Here is a 17,841-nt window from a genome sequence, read left to right as displayed (position 1 = left end):
TTAAAGGGGGTGTTTAATGATTCTGACATCGGTGCAAGGGCAACGCAGTTTTGGGAGTCTGAGGAGTAAAACGAAGGATTTCAAAACCGGAGTAAATATTCGTTGCAACAGTGATATATGTTAAATTTGTAACAAATTAATCAAAATATTTATATTTTATTAATTATCATATATTTTATCAATTTTTATGATGATATTTAATATTATTTTATTAATTTTTAATTTTTAATTAATTTATTATAAATTTAATGTAATATCATCGTTGCGACAAATATTCACATTCAAAACCGTGGAGTCGCCGAAGATGAAGGTGGGAAATTGTGGTAAAATTTTAAAGGGGTGTTTAATGGTTCTGGCATGGATGTAAGGATAACGCAGCATATTAAAGTAGATTTCCAGAGAGGTGACGTAGTTAAGTGCGGAGATTTGACCTTACAATATGCGGTTGTACTTGTTTGGTGTGACGGCTTGTAAGAGATTTGGTTATTGTTTGCAAACTAATAATCCATTACCATGTTTGATATTTCTTACGCTTTGGATGGGAAAGATGCTTTGGCTGAAAACAACCATCAAACGGAGGTTGCTCTAGACTCCAGGAAGGATTTTAGTTTTAATATTTTTCAGGTCATTTTCTGGATTATCTTAGAAGGTGACACCAAGATGTGTCTGAGGAACGATGGAGAAAATAACAGGATAGCTTGATGCATAATAATCTTATACCGTGATACCCCTTTTTTTTTTTTTTGATGAAGAGGTGGGGTGGATATGAGCATAGCAATCCTCCCTGTGCATGGCCATAAGGGTCTTCTCCATCAGAAAATGTTGGATACGTCAAAAAAGGATGGCTCATTTGATAAATCAGATGGCCGCGGCTCCTCACCACAGGAGCAGGAGAGAAAATCTTTTATCTCCTAGGTGAATACATCATCTCGATGCCTCACAGACATTTAAGTGGATCAGAAACCACTCCGTGCGCATCCGACCCGGGATACCCTTGTTAAAAACAATGGCAAGTATGGTTGTCTTGGCATTTGTATCCATGATAACAATGGATCACTCCTTTGCTATGGGAGGATGCGACTTTTACGACACTATTGTTCCTATGATGGAGCTAAAGAGGCCTGAAAGGGGTCATTACATGCGTTTGACTGAAAAACAATTTTGTGACCATCATTTCTTGGACCATCAGCTGCCCCAATGCCCCCTCTCACGGATTGCTAGATAACAGTTTCCAACATGTCTCGATATCATATATGATGAACATTGACTCAATAATAGTACCACCCTATCTTAGTTCCGATGGTAGCACCTCTTGGCTCTTGTCCCGTAAGCAAGAGTCTGGGGGTTTGATTTTGGTGATCCTAGCCTCTCCTAGGATGGGAGTCTAGACTCCGTCTTAGATGGGGTTGGGTGGGTATTAGCTCAATGAATTGCAGCTTTGATAACATACAGACGCCGGCAAAATTCTAAAAAAATCAAGCATGCCGCATCATGGAGAGCCATGCATAAAGTCCCATTTATAATGACCTGATTATTGAGGATCCATTTCAATGTATAAGATGTTTTTTTCAGCGATGGGCTCTTCTAAAAAATGCATCTCCTATTATACTCAGAGGTGTTTGGTTCGCCACCAAAATTAGAATTAAAATGAAAATCGGAACGGTCAAATCCTTCGAAGTGCTTGATTTGTAACGAAAATCGAAATCGAAATTGGAATGAAAATTTGAACCCATAGAGGAAAGTAAGCTTGAGTTCTATATAGATTGGACCATTCCTATTCTATTCCGAAATCAGACTCGAAATCGAAATGGGACTCTTTCCAATCAAACGATTGGAATAGGAGTTATCCATTTTCATTCTGATTTCAGACCCTTACTCCTTCCAACCAAGCATCCCTTCAAAGTTACTGGATCTACTAGTTGTGGGTTGGGGGAGGATAAAATCTTAAATTTGAGATAAGACTGGGAGGTGGAGTTTATGCAAGACTCTCGCTGGCTTCCTTGATTATTTAAGAGTTTTAGAGGGGCAGTAAGGGGAGCATCTATGTATGCCAAGACCTTGGAGCCATATACAAGGCTACAAGAAGGGTGTATTCACAAATGGTTATTTTGATCTAAGAGCATGAGCATGATGATTGATGAAAGCAGCGCGGTTTTGTTGTTGAAGCTATACTTTAAAGAAGAAGAGATCTTGACATGCCCTTGCATTTCGTTTCTAGGAAACAAGAAAGGAGATAGATCAAGGGGGAAAATGAAGATAAGTAGTCCTAAAAGTTTGTGCTCTCCTTTTCTATTTAGTTTTTTCTAATTCCATCAAATTATTGGTACCTTTCTCTATTTTAATACTCGAAGCAATACATTTATTTGTATTCCTTGTTATTTAGTATTTAACATGATATACTCAAGTTTCAGCGTGATTCTTTTCAAAAAATTTTGTTCCACTTCGATGCATAATGCCAATGAGATGGATTTTTCCTTTTCTTTTCTTTTTTGGGTTGTGATATGGATGAGATAGCTTGACTAATTGAATGTTTAAGTTGGGTTCATAAAAATCAAATGTACAAGTTAACTATGATTAGGCTTTTTTTTCCCCTCAGAATATTTAATTAGGTTGGGTAAGAATTTACCAGAGCCACACTTGAAGCCAAAAGGTTTTATGGGTCTATTTTTTGACCCATACTTGAGCAAGAAATATGGATTTGGGCTAAGTCTTGGTTGAATCTAGAAAGAGATGAGACTGTAGGCATTAGTGACACTCCCAAGCTGAGCCTAACTTTGTATATTCATATAAGATGAACATATAAAATATCATCATGAAGTTGGCTCAATTTGATTTCAATTATCAAATCTCTTTCTTTCCTTCTTTTACTCCATTACAATTTGTTTGTGTGCACCATGGTTTGTCTCTTTAATTATATCTATTTGTTTTAACAAGTAGACTTTCTGGGTAGTGCATTATAAATACTAAGATCTAGATAATTATCATGTAGATGACTCTCTTCCCTTTCTCTTTCTCTCTCTCTCTCTCTCTCAAAGGGGGCAAGCATTTTAGCCTCTCCCTCTTCAAAGGTGTATAATATGTAAATTCAATCAAATATCAAGTGTTCAATACATCGGGATCAATGGTTTTGATTCTTGAAAAGGGTGACTCAGTGCTTGTTAAGCATTCAGCTCGTTTTGCATAGTGATGACTATAGTAGTTGTGTGCGATGAAGGGGTTTGGTGCTAGCTATTGCTAGCAGTTTTTTTTTTCAGGCACATTTCTTTTCATTTCCTTTTTTTTTTTTTTTTTTTTTTTTGCCATAAATGATTCCTGGTCACGTGAATGTCTCGTCTATATTCACAAAAAGGAGGAGGATACAAAACAACATATACATTGCATTTTTGTTCAAAAGATGCTGAAAAAAGACATTTATGTAGACAACGCTTATTTTTGTAAGGAAAAAATAACGTCATCCAAGCATTTGTTTTGATGGATTATCCATCCATATTAACTTTTGCAATGATGCTTTCTTAATCTTATATTGCTAATTATATAGGGTATATTTTGTGGACAGCTGTGATACATATTATTCTAGGTTGTTAGATTTATTATTATTATTTTTTATGCCTATAGGTATATTTATTCTGGAGTGATTTAATAAATATAAGTTATTCAAAAAAAATAAAGTACTCAAAAAATTTCTTTCTTTTCTTTTCCCAGCAGGATTACCTAAAAGAACACAATGTTGTCTATCCATGCTTATCAACTTGGCGTGGGCATTTAACCAAAAAAGCCTTGGCACGGGCGCTAAAGCCGGATTTTCGACAGCACTAATGCTTAGACCTAGTGTTTTTTGAAAAAAATATTAGAATCTGAAAAACATAAAATATTATGGGTAACTGATTCAGGCTGGACCCGGATCCGGATCCAATCTATCGCCACCTGTTGCTGTCCAAGCGGACCAGGGCAAATCTCGGAGCATATGCACGGTGCATAACGCGCAACCGGAAATTGGTGAAATACAAAGGGCGTGTTATCCACCGTGGGATTTGGGGAGGTCCATTGGACCTGGTCCAACCACTAATCAGAGCCGCTCAATGCCCCGTCTGGCTTGGCCTCCCTCGATCCACGTAAGTACACTCCCGAGCGGTCACACCGAAGGCGCGGACTCGTGGAGACGGCGAGCCGTTGCTCCCGTTTACACCCTTTCGTTGATAAAATCACCCACACGCGGGAGGGCCTGGGCCTCGCCCTCCGACCCCCCCCCCCCTCGCGCAAACACGGGCGGATAGCGGCCAGCCGGCGTCCGACCTAATTCCCATCCGTTACTCATCAAGAACGCACACGAAAAAGGAAGAACGAGAAGAGAAGGTGGTCTCCTCCAGTCCTCCTCCTCCTCCGAACTGCTTCCTTTTCTGCCCACCGCCTGTTGCCTACTGCTATTGATCTAATTAAATTGATGGCCGATGCTCTCTTCCTAAGTTATTATCTCCTCCTCCCTACTCGCTCCCCACTCTTATCCCCTTTCCGCTGCTCCAACCCCCCGAGATTAAGAAGACGGCCTCCGCAGAACCCTCTCTTGGGTTCTGCCGTTGCTACTGCTCTCGCCCACCGGCCGAAGCGGTTTTCTCACCTTAAGGTACGGCTACGCGGCCCCCTTTGCTTGGTTTTGGACCTTCTTATCCTTTACCCCTTTCTTTTAAACCGGAATAGTGGGGGATCTTGGTTGTCTCTGTGCGGAATTCTACCAATTTAGAGGTAAAAATTTCAACCAACGGCATCATTAGCCCATTGGTGGTTCATGGGTCGGATTAGTGTGGTCTTGTAATGGAGATGTTTTGGATAGGGTTCATGGCGAGACGGGAAAGAGGATTGTGGGTCGACACGTGAAGGAAGTCAACGTGTCCTTTGATGTCTTTGAGAGACAAAGTTGGTAAGAATAGATAATTTGGGGAAAATAAAGCGGTTCTGTGGCAGAGTTTGGTCACCTCTTTCAGTAGTTCTGGATAGTGTCATAACTTTATTGGTTTGCCCATGGAGTCTTTATGTTTCTTAATTGATCTGTTGTTTCAGGTGCATGCAGTGGTTTCTGACAACAACGAACCAAAGTGGTGGGAAAAAAACGCAGGGCCGAATATGATTGATATCCATTCCACGCAAGATTTTCTGGACGCATTAAGCCAGGCCGGCGATAGGCTTGTTATTGTTGAATTTTATGGCACTTGGTGTGGTTCTTGCCGAGCCCTATACCCGAAGGTGACCTTACTTAAGTTTTATGCTCTGGGTTTTTGATTTCTTGCATTCCCATCTGCTCTGCATTATTTGTATTTAGTCAGGTCCTGAACAAAATGAGGGTTTTAAGGTTTTTCATGTAGCTGTATTTTGTCCAAATTGGTGGTAGCTCTGTGTCACCAAATGACTCAGAAGACTCCACAAAGTCAATGCTGTAGAAATTGCTAATCAGTGGTGCAAGCGACACCAATTGCAATAAAGATAAGATCATTGCTTCTATAGACCGTGCTCCGATTCTGATCATAGACTCAAACTATTATCATTCTTGCTTATCTTTGCCAAAAGATGACTTTTTTTGAATGTATTTTGTTGCTGGCTAGCTGGGGATGTAATGATTTTGTTGTTCGATATCTGTAATTTCTTGTGAATGGGTATTGTTAACTTTTGTTTTCTTCTGAAAATAAATAAATAGTCTTTCTTTTTTTCTTTGAAATAGTCCGTACAAAAACATTGATGATGAACTGATTTTATTGGCTTAATTTAAATACCAACATAACCCTATCCCTGCAGCTGTCTCTTTGCTTTCTTAATTATTCTTTTAATTTTGAACAAATGTTATCTTCCTCCCATTTGATGATTGGTTAAAAAACTTGCCATAAGAGGACTATGCGTTTATTTTCCCACATGCAACTCTTGGTCAGTCATGTTTAGTTCCATCCTATTGTGCATTGAGTTTTCATTTTTCCTTGGTGTTTACTAAATAGTTTGTGCTTGAGGTTTTATTCTGTATAATCTTAATTTTGTGATGAAATACCTGATAATTTCTGTATTGGAAACACACGTTAGTATGTTTATAGCATTTAATTATTTAATAATGAAACATCTGATGCTTTCCTTATTTGATATGGTAGTTATATGTTGCATACCCATTCATTCTTTTTCTTTGGAATGATCAGCTTTGTAAGACAGCTGAAGAGAACCCTGATATTTTATTCTTAAAAGTAAACTTTGATGAAAACAAGCCAATGTGCAAAAGATTGAACGTCAGGGTGCTTCCTTACTTTCATTTCTATCGTGGTGCTGATGGACGATTGGAGTCTTTTTCTTGTTCCTTAGCCAAGGTGAGTCATTTCCTTCATCGTATCTTAACCCTTTTTTTCTCCACTGAATCTTAACTTGAACATGCTAGTTCATATCCTAATTCTGTAAATTATAATTTTTCTTTGTATCTAACTGCTTGTGTTTCCACCATTCCATACAAATCATTTCCTACATGTGCTCAGCTCCGTTGGCTGGATGTCTACCATCTTTGATTGCATGCTTTCGCTTGTTCATTCAATCTTGAACTTAATATATCCCATTATTAATCAAAATAACAAATTTACTATGATATATGGAAGATTATTCAGAAGTAAGGCTCTCCTGGAATGATACTCTTGGTAAAGTTTCTCCGCAGTCTCATTTTTTTAGCTATGTTTCTGGCAAAAAAAAAAAAAGAGCGGAATGCTTGATTTGACTGCACAATTAAGATGCTACGTTCCATTAAAGCACTATATGGAAGTTCAGGGCTAATTGGAGGCATATTTATTCTCTTCTTTGGTGTTGGTCAGTAAATTCTTTTGAAATATTGATGCATGACATTTTTTATGCCGTGAATATGAGCAAATACAGAATAAAACACTTTGTACCATGAGGATTAGGAGCTGGAGGAGGAAGGACTGGGATCAGATAGTGTCAAATAGCATTTTTGTTACAGAACATCTGTTAAGTGGCATTGTGCTGGACCATTGAGCTTTAGACCTTGAGACAGGATATGTGGTCTTCAGTTTTTAAAGCACTATATGGAAGTTTAGGGCCTAGTTGGAGGCATATTTTTTCCCTTCTTTGGTATTGGTCAGGAAATTCTTTTGAAATATTGATGGATGACATTTTGTATTCCATGAATATGAGCAAATACAGAATAAAACAGTTTGTACCATGAGGATTAGGAGCTGGAGGCGGAAGGACTGCTATCAGGAAGTGTCAAAATGCTTTTTGTTGCAGAACATCTGTTAAGTGGCATTGTGCTGGACCATTGAGCCTTAGTCCTTGAGAACAGGATATGTGGTAAACTGATTTTAACTTACGACAGCTTCTAAGTCCTTTTACTACTAATAATTGGTTTAATGGGATTAGTTTCACGGAAGGATTAGTGCTGAGCTAGCTTGTCATATTGGGAGAAGATTTTGACTTGTAACAGCTTAGCTAAAAGAGGAAGAGAGGTTCAGATAACTTGTATGTGTTTTGAAAGAGTTGATATAAAGCACTTGCTTGTTTTTTGGACTTCATAAGGATGATTGTTAACAGATTTGAAGCATCAGCAATAGTTCACGGTTGTCCTATCTTTAATTAGTCTTCCTAGGTGAAATTGGCAATGCTACTTTGACATGGGACGAGGGTGTCAAGTATCCAAGTCTTTTGAAGTGTATCCAACATGACAATCATAAAAATTGAATACGTGGACACGATGGCGCACATTACATGCATATGTACATATATAGATACGCACACACACGTGTATATACACACACACACACAACAAATATACATATATATCTATACATACATGCATGCACGCATATATATATATATATATATATATATATATAGAGAGAGAGAGAGAGAGAGAGAGAGAGATTAGGTTCCGATCGATCGGATCTCAGCCTATATTCGATCGACTCCCCGATCGTTGGATCAGCGCACATCTCCAAGACTTCCCTAAAAAGCAGACGGAGGACCTCTCGTCCATTAGCTGATCTGACGTGTTAAAAAAAAAAAGAGATCCGACGAAAACGGAGAGAAAGTGCGCATTTACTGTGATGTGACGCCACCCTACGCGCGCCCCTCCCGCTGTAGTTTATGTTTATTATTTGGAGTTTGTGTTTATCCTTCGATAATTAGTATTTATTTCCGCAAGAATTTGTTTATCGTGGGTGGACCTTACGATCAATCAATTTTTGAATCCGAGTTTGTGTTTATCTAGAGAAGTTTCTATTTATTGGCAGAGTTTGCGTTTATTATTCACAGTTTCTGTTTATCTGTACAGAGTTTTGTTTATTATTCGCAGTTTCTGTTTATTATTTGGAGTTTATGTTTATCCTTCGATAGTTTGTATTTATTTCCACAGGACTTAGTATTTATCCTCCTTCCTCTTTTAGTTTATCGTGGGAAGATCATTCAATTCTTAAACGATGAGTTTGTGTTTATTCTGAAAAGTTTTATTTATCGATACGGAATTTATGTTTATTATTCGCAGTTTTTATTTATTATTTGGAGTTTGTGTTTAGTATTTACAGTTTTGTTTATTATTTAGAGTTTGTGTTTATGTTCCGATAGTTTGTATTTATTTGGTTAGGACTTAATATTTATCATCTGCTTTGTATTTTATCCTGAGTGTATCATTAGATCATTCAACTTTTGAACCTAAGTTTGTATTTATTTTGGAAAGTTTCTGTTTATCGGCACAGAATTTGTGTTTATTATTCGCAGTTTTTATTTATCTGCACAGAGTTTGTATTTATTATTCACAATTTCTGTTTATTATTTGGAGTTTGTATTTATCCTCCGATAGTTTGTGTTTATTTTCACAGGATTTAGTGCTTATCTTCCTCTCTTGTTGTTGTTTATCGTGGATAGACTTAGAATCAGTCAACTTTTGAATTTGAGTTTGTATTTATCCTAAAAAATTTGTGTTTATTGGCACAGAGTTTGTGTTTATTATTCGCAGTTTTTGTTTATCGGTACAGAGTTTGTGTTTATTATTCGTAGTTTTTATTTATTATTTAGAATTTATGTTTATCCTCTGATAGTTTGTGTTTATTTTAGCAGGACTTAATGTTTATTTTTGTTTATCATGGGTGGACGTAGGATCACTCAATTTTGAACGTGTTTATCTTGAGAAATTTCTGGTTCACCTTTGGATGTGTGTGTATTTTTTGAGAAGTGCCTGCACTTTTGGCCCCATAAATTCATTGTACGTCTGCATATCTTCGAAAAAAAGGCATTCGCGACTTAACAGGAGCGGTTAAGGGTGCCCTGTTACTTAATAGGGGCGGGATGCTGCTCTTTTTATATAGGCTCCTTCTCCCTCCGTCATGAACCATAATGGTTGACGAAGGAACCAGTCGCCTACATGAAGCATGTAGGCGCCTACTTCATGTAGGCGCCTTCTTTTCAGGTTCATCAAGACGCCTTCGGTGTGCGGTTTCAAATTGATTGTTCCATTCGACCAGACCCAAGTTCACCAAAGTTTAGAATTTGACTTAAAACCAACATCTTGGCTCCTCTTATTCATCTTTTTTCTCTTTCCACGGTTTCGTTCCTCTCAAAATCCCTAACTCCCATCTCTAGCCTTCATGAGCCTTTCTGAAGGCGCCTTCAGCCTTCATGAAGGCGGATAAAGGTTGTATTTTCATATGAAAGAAGTATTAATTTTCTTTGCGCGAATTAAGTCGTCTATGCATAGCTTTGAAAGCTCTCCGAAATCCGTCATGAAGGTGCCTTTATTCATGATGAGGAGATAACAATAGATAATAGCAGTTTGCGGGCAAGAAAGGACAGCAGACCGCTCTGGGGTCGATAAATAGAAACTGCAAATAATAAACACAAACTGCGAATAATAAACACAAACAGATCTATGCTGATAAACAAAAATTTTCAGGATAAATATAAATTCGTGGTTCAAAAGTTGAGTGATCCTAGGTCACCCACGATAAACAACAAAAGAGAGGATAAACACTAGTCTGTGAAAATAAACACAAATTATCGGAGGATAAATACAAACTCCAAATAATAAATAGAAACTGTAAATTGATTGATTGTAGAGTCCACCCATGATAAACAAAGTCCTGCGAAAATAAACACAAACTATTGAAGGATAAACACAAATTTCAAATAATAAACATAAACTGTGGCGGGAAGGGTGCACGTGGGGTGGCGTCGCGTTACAGTAAATGCGTGCTTTCTGTCCGTCTCCATTGTGTCTCTTTTTTTTTTTTTAACATGTCATTTCAGCTAACAGGCGAGAGAAATCCTCCGTTTGCTTTTTAGGAGAGTCTTGGAGATGCGCGCCGATTCAACGGCCTGAGAGTTGACCGGATATAGGCTGGGATCCGATCGATCGGAGCCTAGTCTACCTCTTCTCTCTCTCTCTCTCTCTCTATATATATATAGATACATGTATGTGTGTGTGTGTGTGCACGCATGTGCGTGTGCTTGTGCATGCGTGTCCATGCACACATGCGTGCATGCGTTCGCTCGCTCGCTCGTTCGTTCACTTGCCAATAGGGTTGTCGCATCTTAATGCAAAAAGTTTGAAAAAGAAATCCTTTTAGAAGGGCTAGGAGAAAGGTTAAATTGAGAAGGGAACAATTGTTAGCCCTTCTCTAGTTCAGCTAAAGGAATAGGAAATTGCACAAAAAAAAAAGATTATAAAATGAGAGGAGAGAGTAGAAGAGAAGATATTTTATGGTGGAAAGATTCAAAAGGAACACTTACAAAGCTATGCAAACCATAATTTGTAGTACCAATTTGGTACTTATATTTGCTGAGACAATGTCATATACGTTGGTTTATGGTATTGACACTTACGACTCTGTATGGTATCAATTTACTACTAATACAAGACATTACGCCCGATATTGAGCGACGTGGTTCAATATGGTGAACCATGTTACAAACCATTCACACTTTCTTTTGCTCTCTCTCTCTCTCTCTTCCCCTTCTTAAGTGAGACAAAGAAGTGGGGCACTTGTGGTCACATGTTGTTTGTGCCATGGGGACATTGTAGAAAATGTGAAACCTATAGTGTCTGAGTAATATTGAAGATTGGCCTTGAACATCACATGATAAAATATTTGGGAAGGGTAAAATTTTTGCATTATGGGGCAAAAGCCCATTAGGGATTGGTTGGCCATTCAGGTCGCATAACTTGGGTTAATGTATTGTGGGAAGCTTTGATCCCACAAGGTTAGCAAATAGACCACAAGAATTCCTCTATTATGTAATATGTAGTATCAACCCCCTCGAATCTTGATCACCTTTTTCTCATAGGGCACATCACATCATCATGTTTTTACACCTATGCCTCCATCCTAGGTATGTTTACCACTCTCTGCTCCCTCCTTCCTCTCTCCCTCTTCCATGTTCATGGCTCAAGCACCTCTAATACTACTGACCTATGCACCTTTGTCTCTTTCTCTCTAATTATGCTGCCACGCTACTACCACCAGCATTAAGTCCCTCACGTTTCCTTTGCTATTTCAACTATGACCATTGGTTGACCACCACCATCACTTGTGGCCCTTCACCAACCCGCCTCCCTCCCAAAACCAATGGTTGTCATCCGACTACCACCCCATACCCATCTCCTTACAACATTGCCATCTATTGACCATCACCACCATGCCTAACAATTCACCTCCTCATATCATTCTCTTACCTCTATCTCCAACTGACCACCGCACTACCTGTCACATCCCCTTACCTCCTTTTATTTGAAGAGTAGAGTATAACATTCATTTTTCATTCAAGATGGAAGTTTGATGGGAATTCAAGACTTTATCAATTAAAGATTGCATTTCCTATCAAAAAATATCTATTATGTAGTATCGTGTTTAATTTATTGAGTTTGCTGTCTTTTTTCTTCAAATTCAAGGCAAGATGGTTTGCCGTACCGGGCCGAACCGCCCGGTACGGGGCGTACCAAGCCAGACCGGTCCCTTACTGTCCGTTCGGGCCTGTTTTTCGGAAAACGACCCCGAACCGCACCAAACCGCTGGTTCGGTGCGGTTCGGGCCCATACCGCCGAAATCGGCGGTATATCTGGTTCGCCGTTGGTTCGGGTGAACCGAACCGTACCGCCCAGGGGTTCACATGGGGGAGGGGGGAGGGGGGAAGGTGGGGGCCTTTTCATGTGGTTGGGGGAGGGAGGAGAGAAATGGGCGTGGCCCACTTCACATGGGGGGAGGGCTGGTGCTTTAATAAGCACCAGGCCTTAGTGTTCTTTGAGAGTTCTCAGAGAACACCCATGGCCGTGGGCAACTTAATCGTTGAGACCTCCAAAAAATTAGAAAAGAAGGTAAAATTTGTGAAATTGGAGTGATTTGAGAAGAGGATGATTTTGGCCGGAGGTAAGATAATCTGTTATTTTGTTAGTAAATATTTTTTTTTATTTTTTTGTTAGAAATAGGATAAAAATGAGGTAAAATAAAAATAGAAGAAAATAAATAAATATATGTTTGAAATTTTGGATCAAAAGTCTTTGTACCACAACCTAACTCCAAATTGAACCCAAATATGTCAATAATATGCAATATAATACATATTGAGGTTGTATTTATCAATTATTAACTTCAAAAATCTAAAAAAAAAATTTAAAAATCGAAAAAAATATTATGTACCGGTATCGACCGGTACGTCTAGGCGTACCATGTGTGGTACGGTACGGTACCGGTACCATACCGGTCTGGCACCGGCATGCCGTCCGATACCGGTACAGCGAACCTTGAATGAAACATTTAGAATTTCTTCCAAAAGTTAAAAATTGGTTTTGAGATCACGTTAATGAGAACTGTTGGCCTGATTTTAGCCAAAATCAGTGCTGTGAACTGTTCACCCTCTAATTATTCATGCCATATATCTCTTCTACCTGTTTTCCTTTTCTTTTTCCATTTTTTCTTGTTTCAATACTTAACAACTTTGCTTTATTTTAACTAGGTTTCTTTCAATTGCTTTTTTTTAAAAAAAATTATTACTAATTGAAAACATGATAAATATGATGACATCCTAAAGTGCCCTCCCCTCTATGAAGCTTTTGGGTCCACAGCTCACTAAGACCAAGCATTCATCTTGAACTTGATCTCAACACCGATTAAAACGATAAACATGAAGAATGATATAGGTCTGATATGCTGTAAATGATGGAATGTTTTCTTATTGTATGTCAAAGTGATCATCAATTCCTAAAATTGAACATATGTCTTACTTTTGCCATGTGTCTTTACCAGCTAGAAGTAAACCAAGTTGGTGGCCATATCCATGGCTGGTCCAAAACAATGGGTTGGTGACTTCTGTCTTCCAAATTGAATAATCCTATATCGTGAGCCACCGAGCGATTGAGATAAGTGAAAATGGTATTGAACTTATCATTGAATTAGATGTAACGGCCTATTAACTTAGAGGCATTTTATATTAAGACACTTTGAATAATCATCACCTAAAAGAGAGGAGAGTAATCCTTGAGACTTTCTTCACAAGTCCATTGCTTCTCGTCTAGGTGAAACCTGAAAATATAACCTCATTTTTCTCCAGATTTATGGCTAGAATCAAGCTCTTTGAATCACCGAGTATGTAACCAACATCAAAGTGCTTTGAGTTCAAACCTGCAAAAGATCTCCAGTTGCTAATTCCACGAGGTTGTTTTTGTCAATAAACTCTTAGATTTCTTATTCTTTCAGAACCCACGGTCATTTTGGAAAAGGCTTGCTAAGGTCCCAAGCTCTGACCTCTTCATCACTAGAATGATATAAGGCTGGCCCTTGTGATGCACAATTCCATTACACTCAATCCTGAGCATCAAATATTCCAATGATGTGCACCCACCATCTCCTCCAACAAACACTGGGCCTTGTGTCAGCTGAAATTTTTGCCATGGCTATAGGTCCTCTATTGGAATTATAACTTGCATTTATAGTAAAGCAATGAATGCAGCATTTGTGTGGTGCACAGCTCTAGATGCGGGTCAGTTTTTAACAGGGTAGATGTGACGAGACCCTCAAAATCATGCATAGCTGAAAAATGAGACAACATGTGATGTATGGGAGTGGAATTGGTCTGTGTGAATGGGTTAAGTAGGTAAATTTTAGATATCTTATCCAATGTCAGCAGTGATTGGTACCTAGATCCAAACCATCAGCAGCTACAGAGCTCTGGGACTGGGAAGGTGTGGGACTTTTTCTTGGAGAACAGAAGAAGGCATGGGCATTGCTAGAAGTGTTATAGTAAGATTAATGATTGAGGGATATAGGGACACATGGGAGACAGAGGTATGTCCTTTGGACATGACAAAGCCCTAGGCAGTGCAGACCATGCCAAAAAATGAATCAGGTTGGTGAAGATCAAGCATCATATGATCATCCCCTGCAATCAGGACTGGAGCTTTGTCTAGTTGTGCTTGGAAATGGTAGAGGTCATGTGTTTGTTATCAATGGACAGAGTTATTAGGGTTGAGCACAAGAGGTGAGGCTAATGGCCTAATGCTATAGGAAGTTGGATGGGGTTGAAAGGAGGAGAGCAGAGGTTTTTATAAAGAAACAAAGCGAGGGAGCCTGCTGCAAGAACCTAGGATACAAGGTGTGTCAGGTAGGGCATGCAACTGAAAACTAATTGCACTCTCCATGCAAAAATGTAGGAAATATTTAGAAAAAGCTGTTTATTGGTGAGCCTGCCTGTTGTCCTCAGCTAAAGGGACATTTAAACTGTATGTATCTTAAACACCAGACAGAACACAGCCATGAAATAAGAAATCCTGGACACGCACAATACATCCCATCCAAAATTGAAGCTCTATTTATAAAGAGAGACAGAAAGGTCGCCCATTGCGAAAATTTTGTAGTTGAGGTTTGTCGGGTGAACCCACTACCAAAAACCAATTGTGCTCTCTATGCAAAAAATGTTGAAACAAAATCGGAAAACCTGATTTGGGGTGACGTAGATGGTTGTTCCCTATTAAGGGGTGATTAAAATTTCATGGATCTTAAACCAACTACAGCTTGCTACCAGAATGTATGCAATGTTTGATGCATGTCCTAGTAAGGGCATATGTTTGGTTGCACCAATTGAGCTACTGGAAGACAAAAACTTAGCATCACAGAAGCATGTTATCCTGCAGGTGCTAGGCTTTGTAGATGTAGGACTTAGAATCTGAGTGAGGCAAAGATGTGGCAAGGTTGTTTATGCGTGCACCTGAGAATGTTCACAGGCCAAACCCAATTCTTAGTATATATGATGTGATACATGTTGAGAAAGGGCAATGAAAAAGAAAGAAAAGAAGCAGTGGCAACTCTGATTGGGTACCTTTCTTTTGTTTTTTCTTATTCAAGCCTGCAACATGCCACCATCTTTTGGATGCCTGCTTAATAACATATCTAATATTGAAATGCTTATAACTTATTGTGTTGATTAAAAACCACATGCCTTGATACTCTCTCAGATTACCCCATAAGGATTTTGTTTCTGAGCAATACACTATTTTCTCTCTGAAGCTTTTTATATGTCTTTGTTTATTGCTGACAATCTGAGATTGAGTTGAGATTTGAAGAAACATTTATCACAGGTTTTGTATATTTGGTTCTCCTGTAGTTTTCTCTTTTTTTTTCCCTTCCTTTTTGTGAATGTGTTAAAAATAGCTAGTAATATAGATTGGAGTTGTAGCAAGTTATCTGCATAAATGCCTTTCATATGATGAAGCTAGATTTTTTCGACATAAATTTGATTAAGTAAAATGTCTTGTCAATATAAAATTAATAGGTAGTCGTAGCATTTATTTGTCTATTAAACCCTCCCCCCTCACCCTCCTTAAGTTGCTAACTCTGACCAGACCACCCCAACCCTGGGCTCACTTCTCTCTCTTGCCTGTGGCTCAAAATCATTTCTTTGCCTTTGGGAGAAGGTGTGGTTCTCAGTTGTATTTGAAGGGATAAGGAAATACTAGCTTATCCTTAGAAATTGAGATGGCAGAAATAATATGCAAAATGAGAAATAATGAAGCATGAATGGCCTAACACAAGGATAATGGAGTAAATCTTGAAATGTGTTATTAGGACCTCATAGCAATCCATATTTACAAACCCAGTTAGGCAAATCTTTTCAGCTGAATGTTGATCATATATTCTGTGGGTAAACTTAGATTTATGTACCCATTTTTCTTTATCCTTTTAACTGATATTTATAATAAGTGCTCATCTATCCAGATAAGCGAGGCAGTTCCTCCTGCAAACACTACTAGAGGCTCCACTTGTGCTTAATAAATGCGTCTTTTAAGGGATAAAGCACTTATGGGTAAACATAGATGGTGGACTCCAATGGTTATTGCTCTTTTTACTCCTGATAATAGGAACTGCTCATATACATGACACATTAGAAATGGACAAGTGCTATAGCAAATGTCTTGGAATAGGTAAAGCACTTGTGGTCAGCCTGCTGGTTTCTTCTCGATCTCTGTTCATGAGTGTCATGGCAATAATATGACTAGGATTTTCCAATAGCTGCATTGGCCTTTTCACTTAATTACCAAAATGACATGTGATTAGGGAAGGTTAAGCTGTTGGAACATTTGCAGTTATCATGATCATTTAACTGATGCTACTTCTCTTTGTTTTTGTTTCTTGTATGCACATATTTAAGCGTGCAAGTACCTGTGTAATAGTTTACCTGGAGGAGAATTGGTCTATCTTCTGTTGCAGTTATCTGAGCAATTGCTTAAGAAGATTGTTATTGTTCCCATGATTTGCATGAACTTTGCTTGAGATATTAAGAAGTGGGCATTTGTCCTTGATTTAGGATACTTTCTTGTAATGTAAATCCATTAAGGTTGTCATCTGAGAAAGGAAATAAACAGGAATGCTGATTTGCCAAATAACAACAAAGCTTTCCTGGCCTTATTATGTTAAGAAATGACTAAGACGTCATTAGTAATTCTGAATGGTCAAGAGCAGTGTAATCTTGAATTTATTCCTAATCCTGAGGTATGACATGATATGTACAATGTTTTTGGCAAGTTGAAACATGTGCTTGACTTGAGAATTGAAAGCTCAGGTTATCATTAGATAATTGTGCATCATAGTTGGTCTTGAATTTACTTAAAATCACACGTCCTTGTATATTCCTCTTTTTTTTTTTTTTTTTGAAGTTATTGTGAATATCAGTCCATTTTGACTGCTAGTCTTATCTGTATACCTGCAGTTTCAGAAAATAAAGGATGCTATTGCTGCACACAATACCGCTCGCTGTAGCATCGGCCCTCCTTTGGGAGTTGGGGACCTTAACCTGCTTGGAACATCAACTACACTAGAGAAGCCTGCAGAAGCAGAAGCCAGCCCCAGGTAGATCTGTCAGTATTTAGTCTGGATCCGGAATCTTGTACACCATTCACATTAAACTTCCGATTCTGCTGTAATATATCTCTCTCTGCCTTGAACCAAGAAGCATATTCATGTTTTTATTCTTTTCTGGATTAATCTGCTTGAGAATTTATGGAAGAAAATCTACAGAAGATATGAGTAGGTGCTTGCTTGGTTCTGTTCTACATTCTTTGGGGCTTTTTTGACTTCTTGCCTATTTTGAGATGGGGATTTTCCCACATGACATGGACCAGAGGGAGCCTGGAATGAGAGCTGGGGTGGATGTGAGAAAGAATGTTGAAAAGGACCTGGCTTAAGAAGTCGTTTTATACTTCGGAAATAAAGAATGAAAGAGGACCAAAGTCATGCTGTGTTGAAAGTTCTTGCAGTACAAACGCACGCATCCGAACTTTATGTCAGGGTATTCTAATAAATTTTCTTACTACTAATGGTATGGCCAACTCTCAAG

The 17,841-nt window shown here is 38.5% G+C and overlaps 1 protein-coding gene across 1 annotated transcript; it reads left to right on the top strand.

Moving 5' to 3' along the window:
• The first annotated feature begins 4,215 nt into the window (after window positions 1-4,215).
• LOC105040425 (thioredoxin-like 2, chloroplastic) lies at window positions 4,216-17,559 on the top strand. Its single transcript, XM_073254735.1, has 4 exons — window positions 4,216-4,621; window positions 5,056-5,238; window positions 6,171-6,335; window positions 17,215-17,559. The coding sequence occupies exons 1-4, from the start codon at window positions 4,442-4,444 to the stop codon at window positions 17,356-17,358; spliced, it is 672 nt and encodes a 223-aa protein (XP_073110836.1). The 5' UTR covers window positions 4,216-4,441; the 3' UTR covers window positions 17,359-17,559.
• Window positions 17,560-17,841: the final 282 nt, after the last annotated feature.

The sequence above is a fragment of the Elaeis guineensis genome, chromosome 3, assembly GCF_000442705.2.
Source record: "Elaeis guineensis isolate ETL-2024a chromosome 3, EG11, whole genome shotgun sequence".
NCBI classification, from domain to species: Eukaryota; Viridiplantae; Streptophyta; class Magnoliopsida; order Arecales; family Arecaceae; genus Elaeis; species Elaeis guineensis.
Note: the sequence above shows the minus strand (reverse complement) of the source record. Positions and strands in the feature narration are given on the sequence as shown.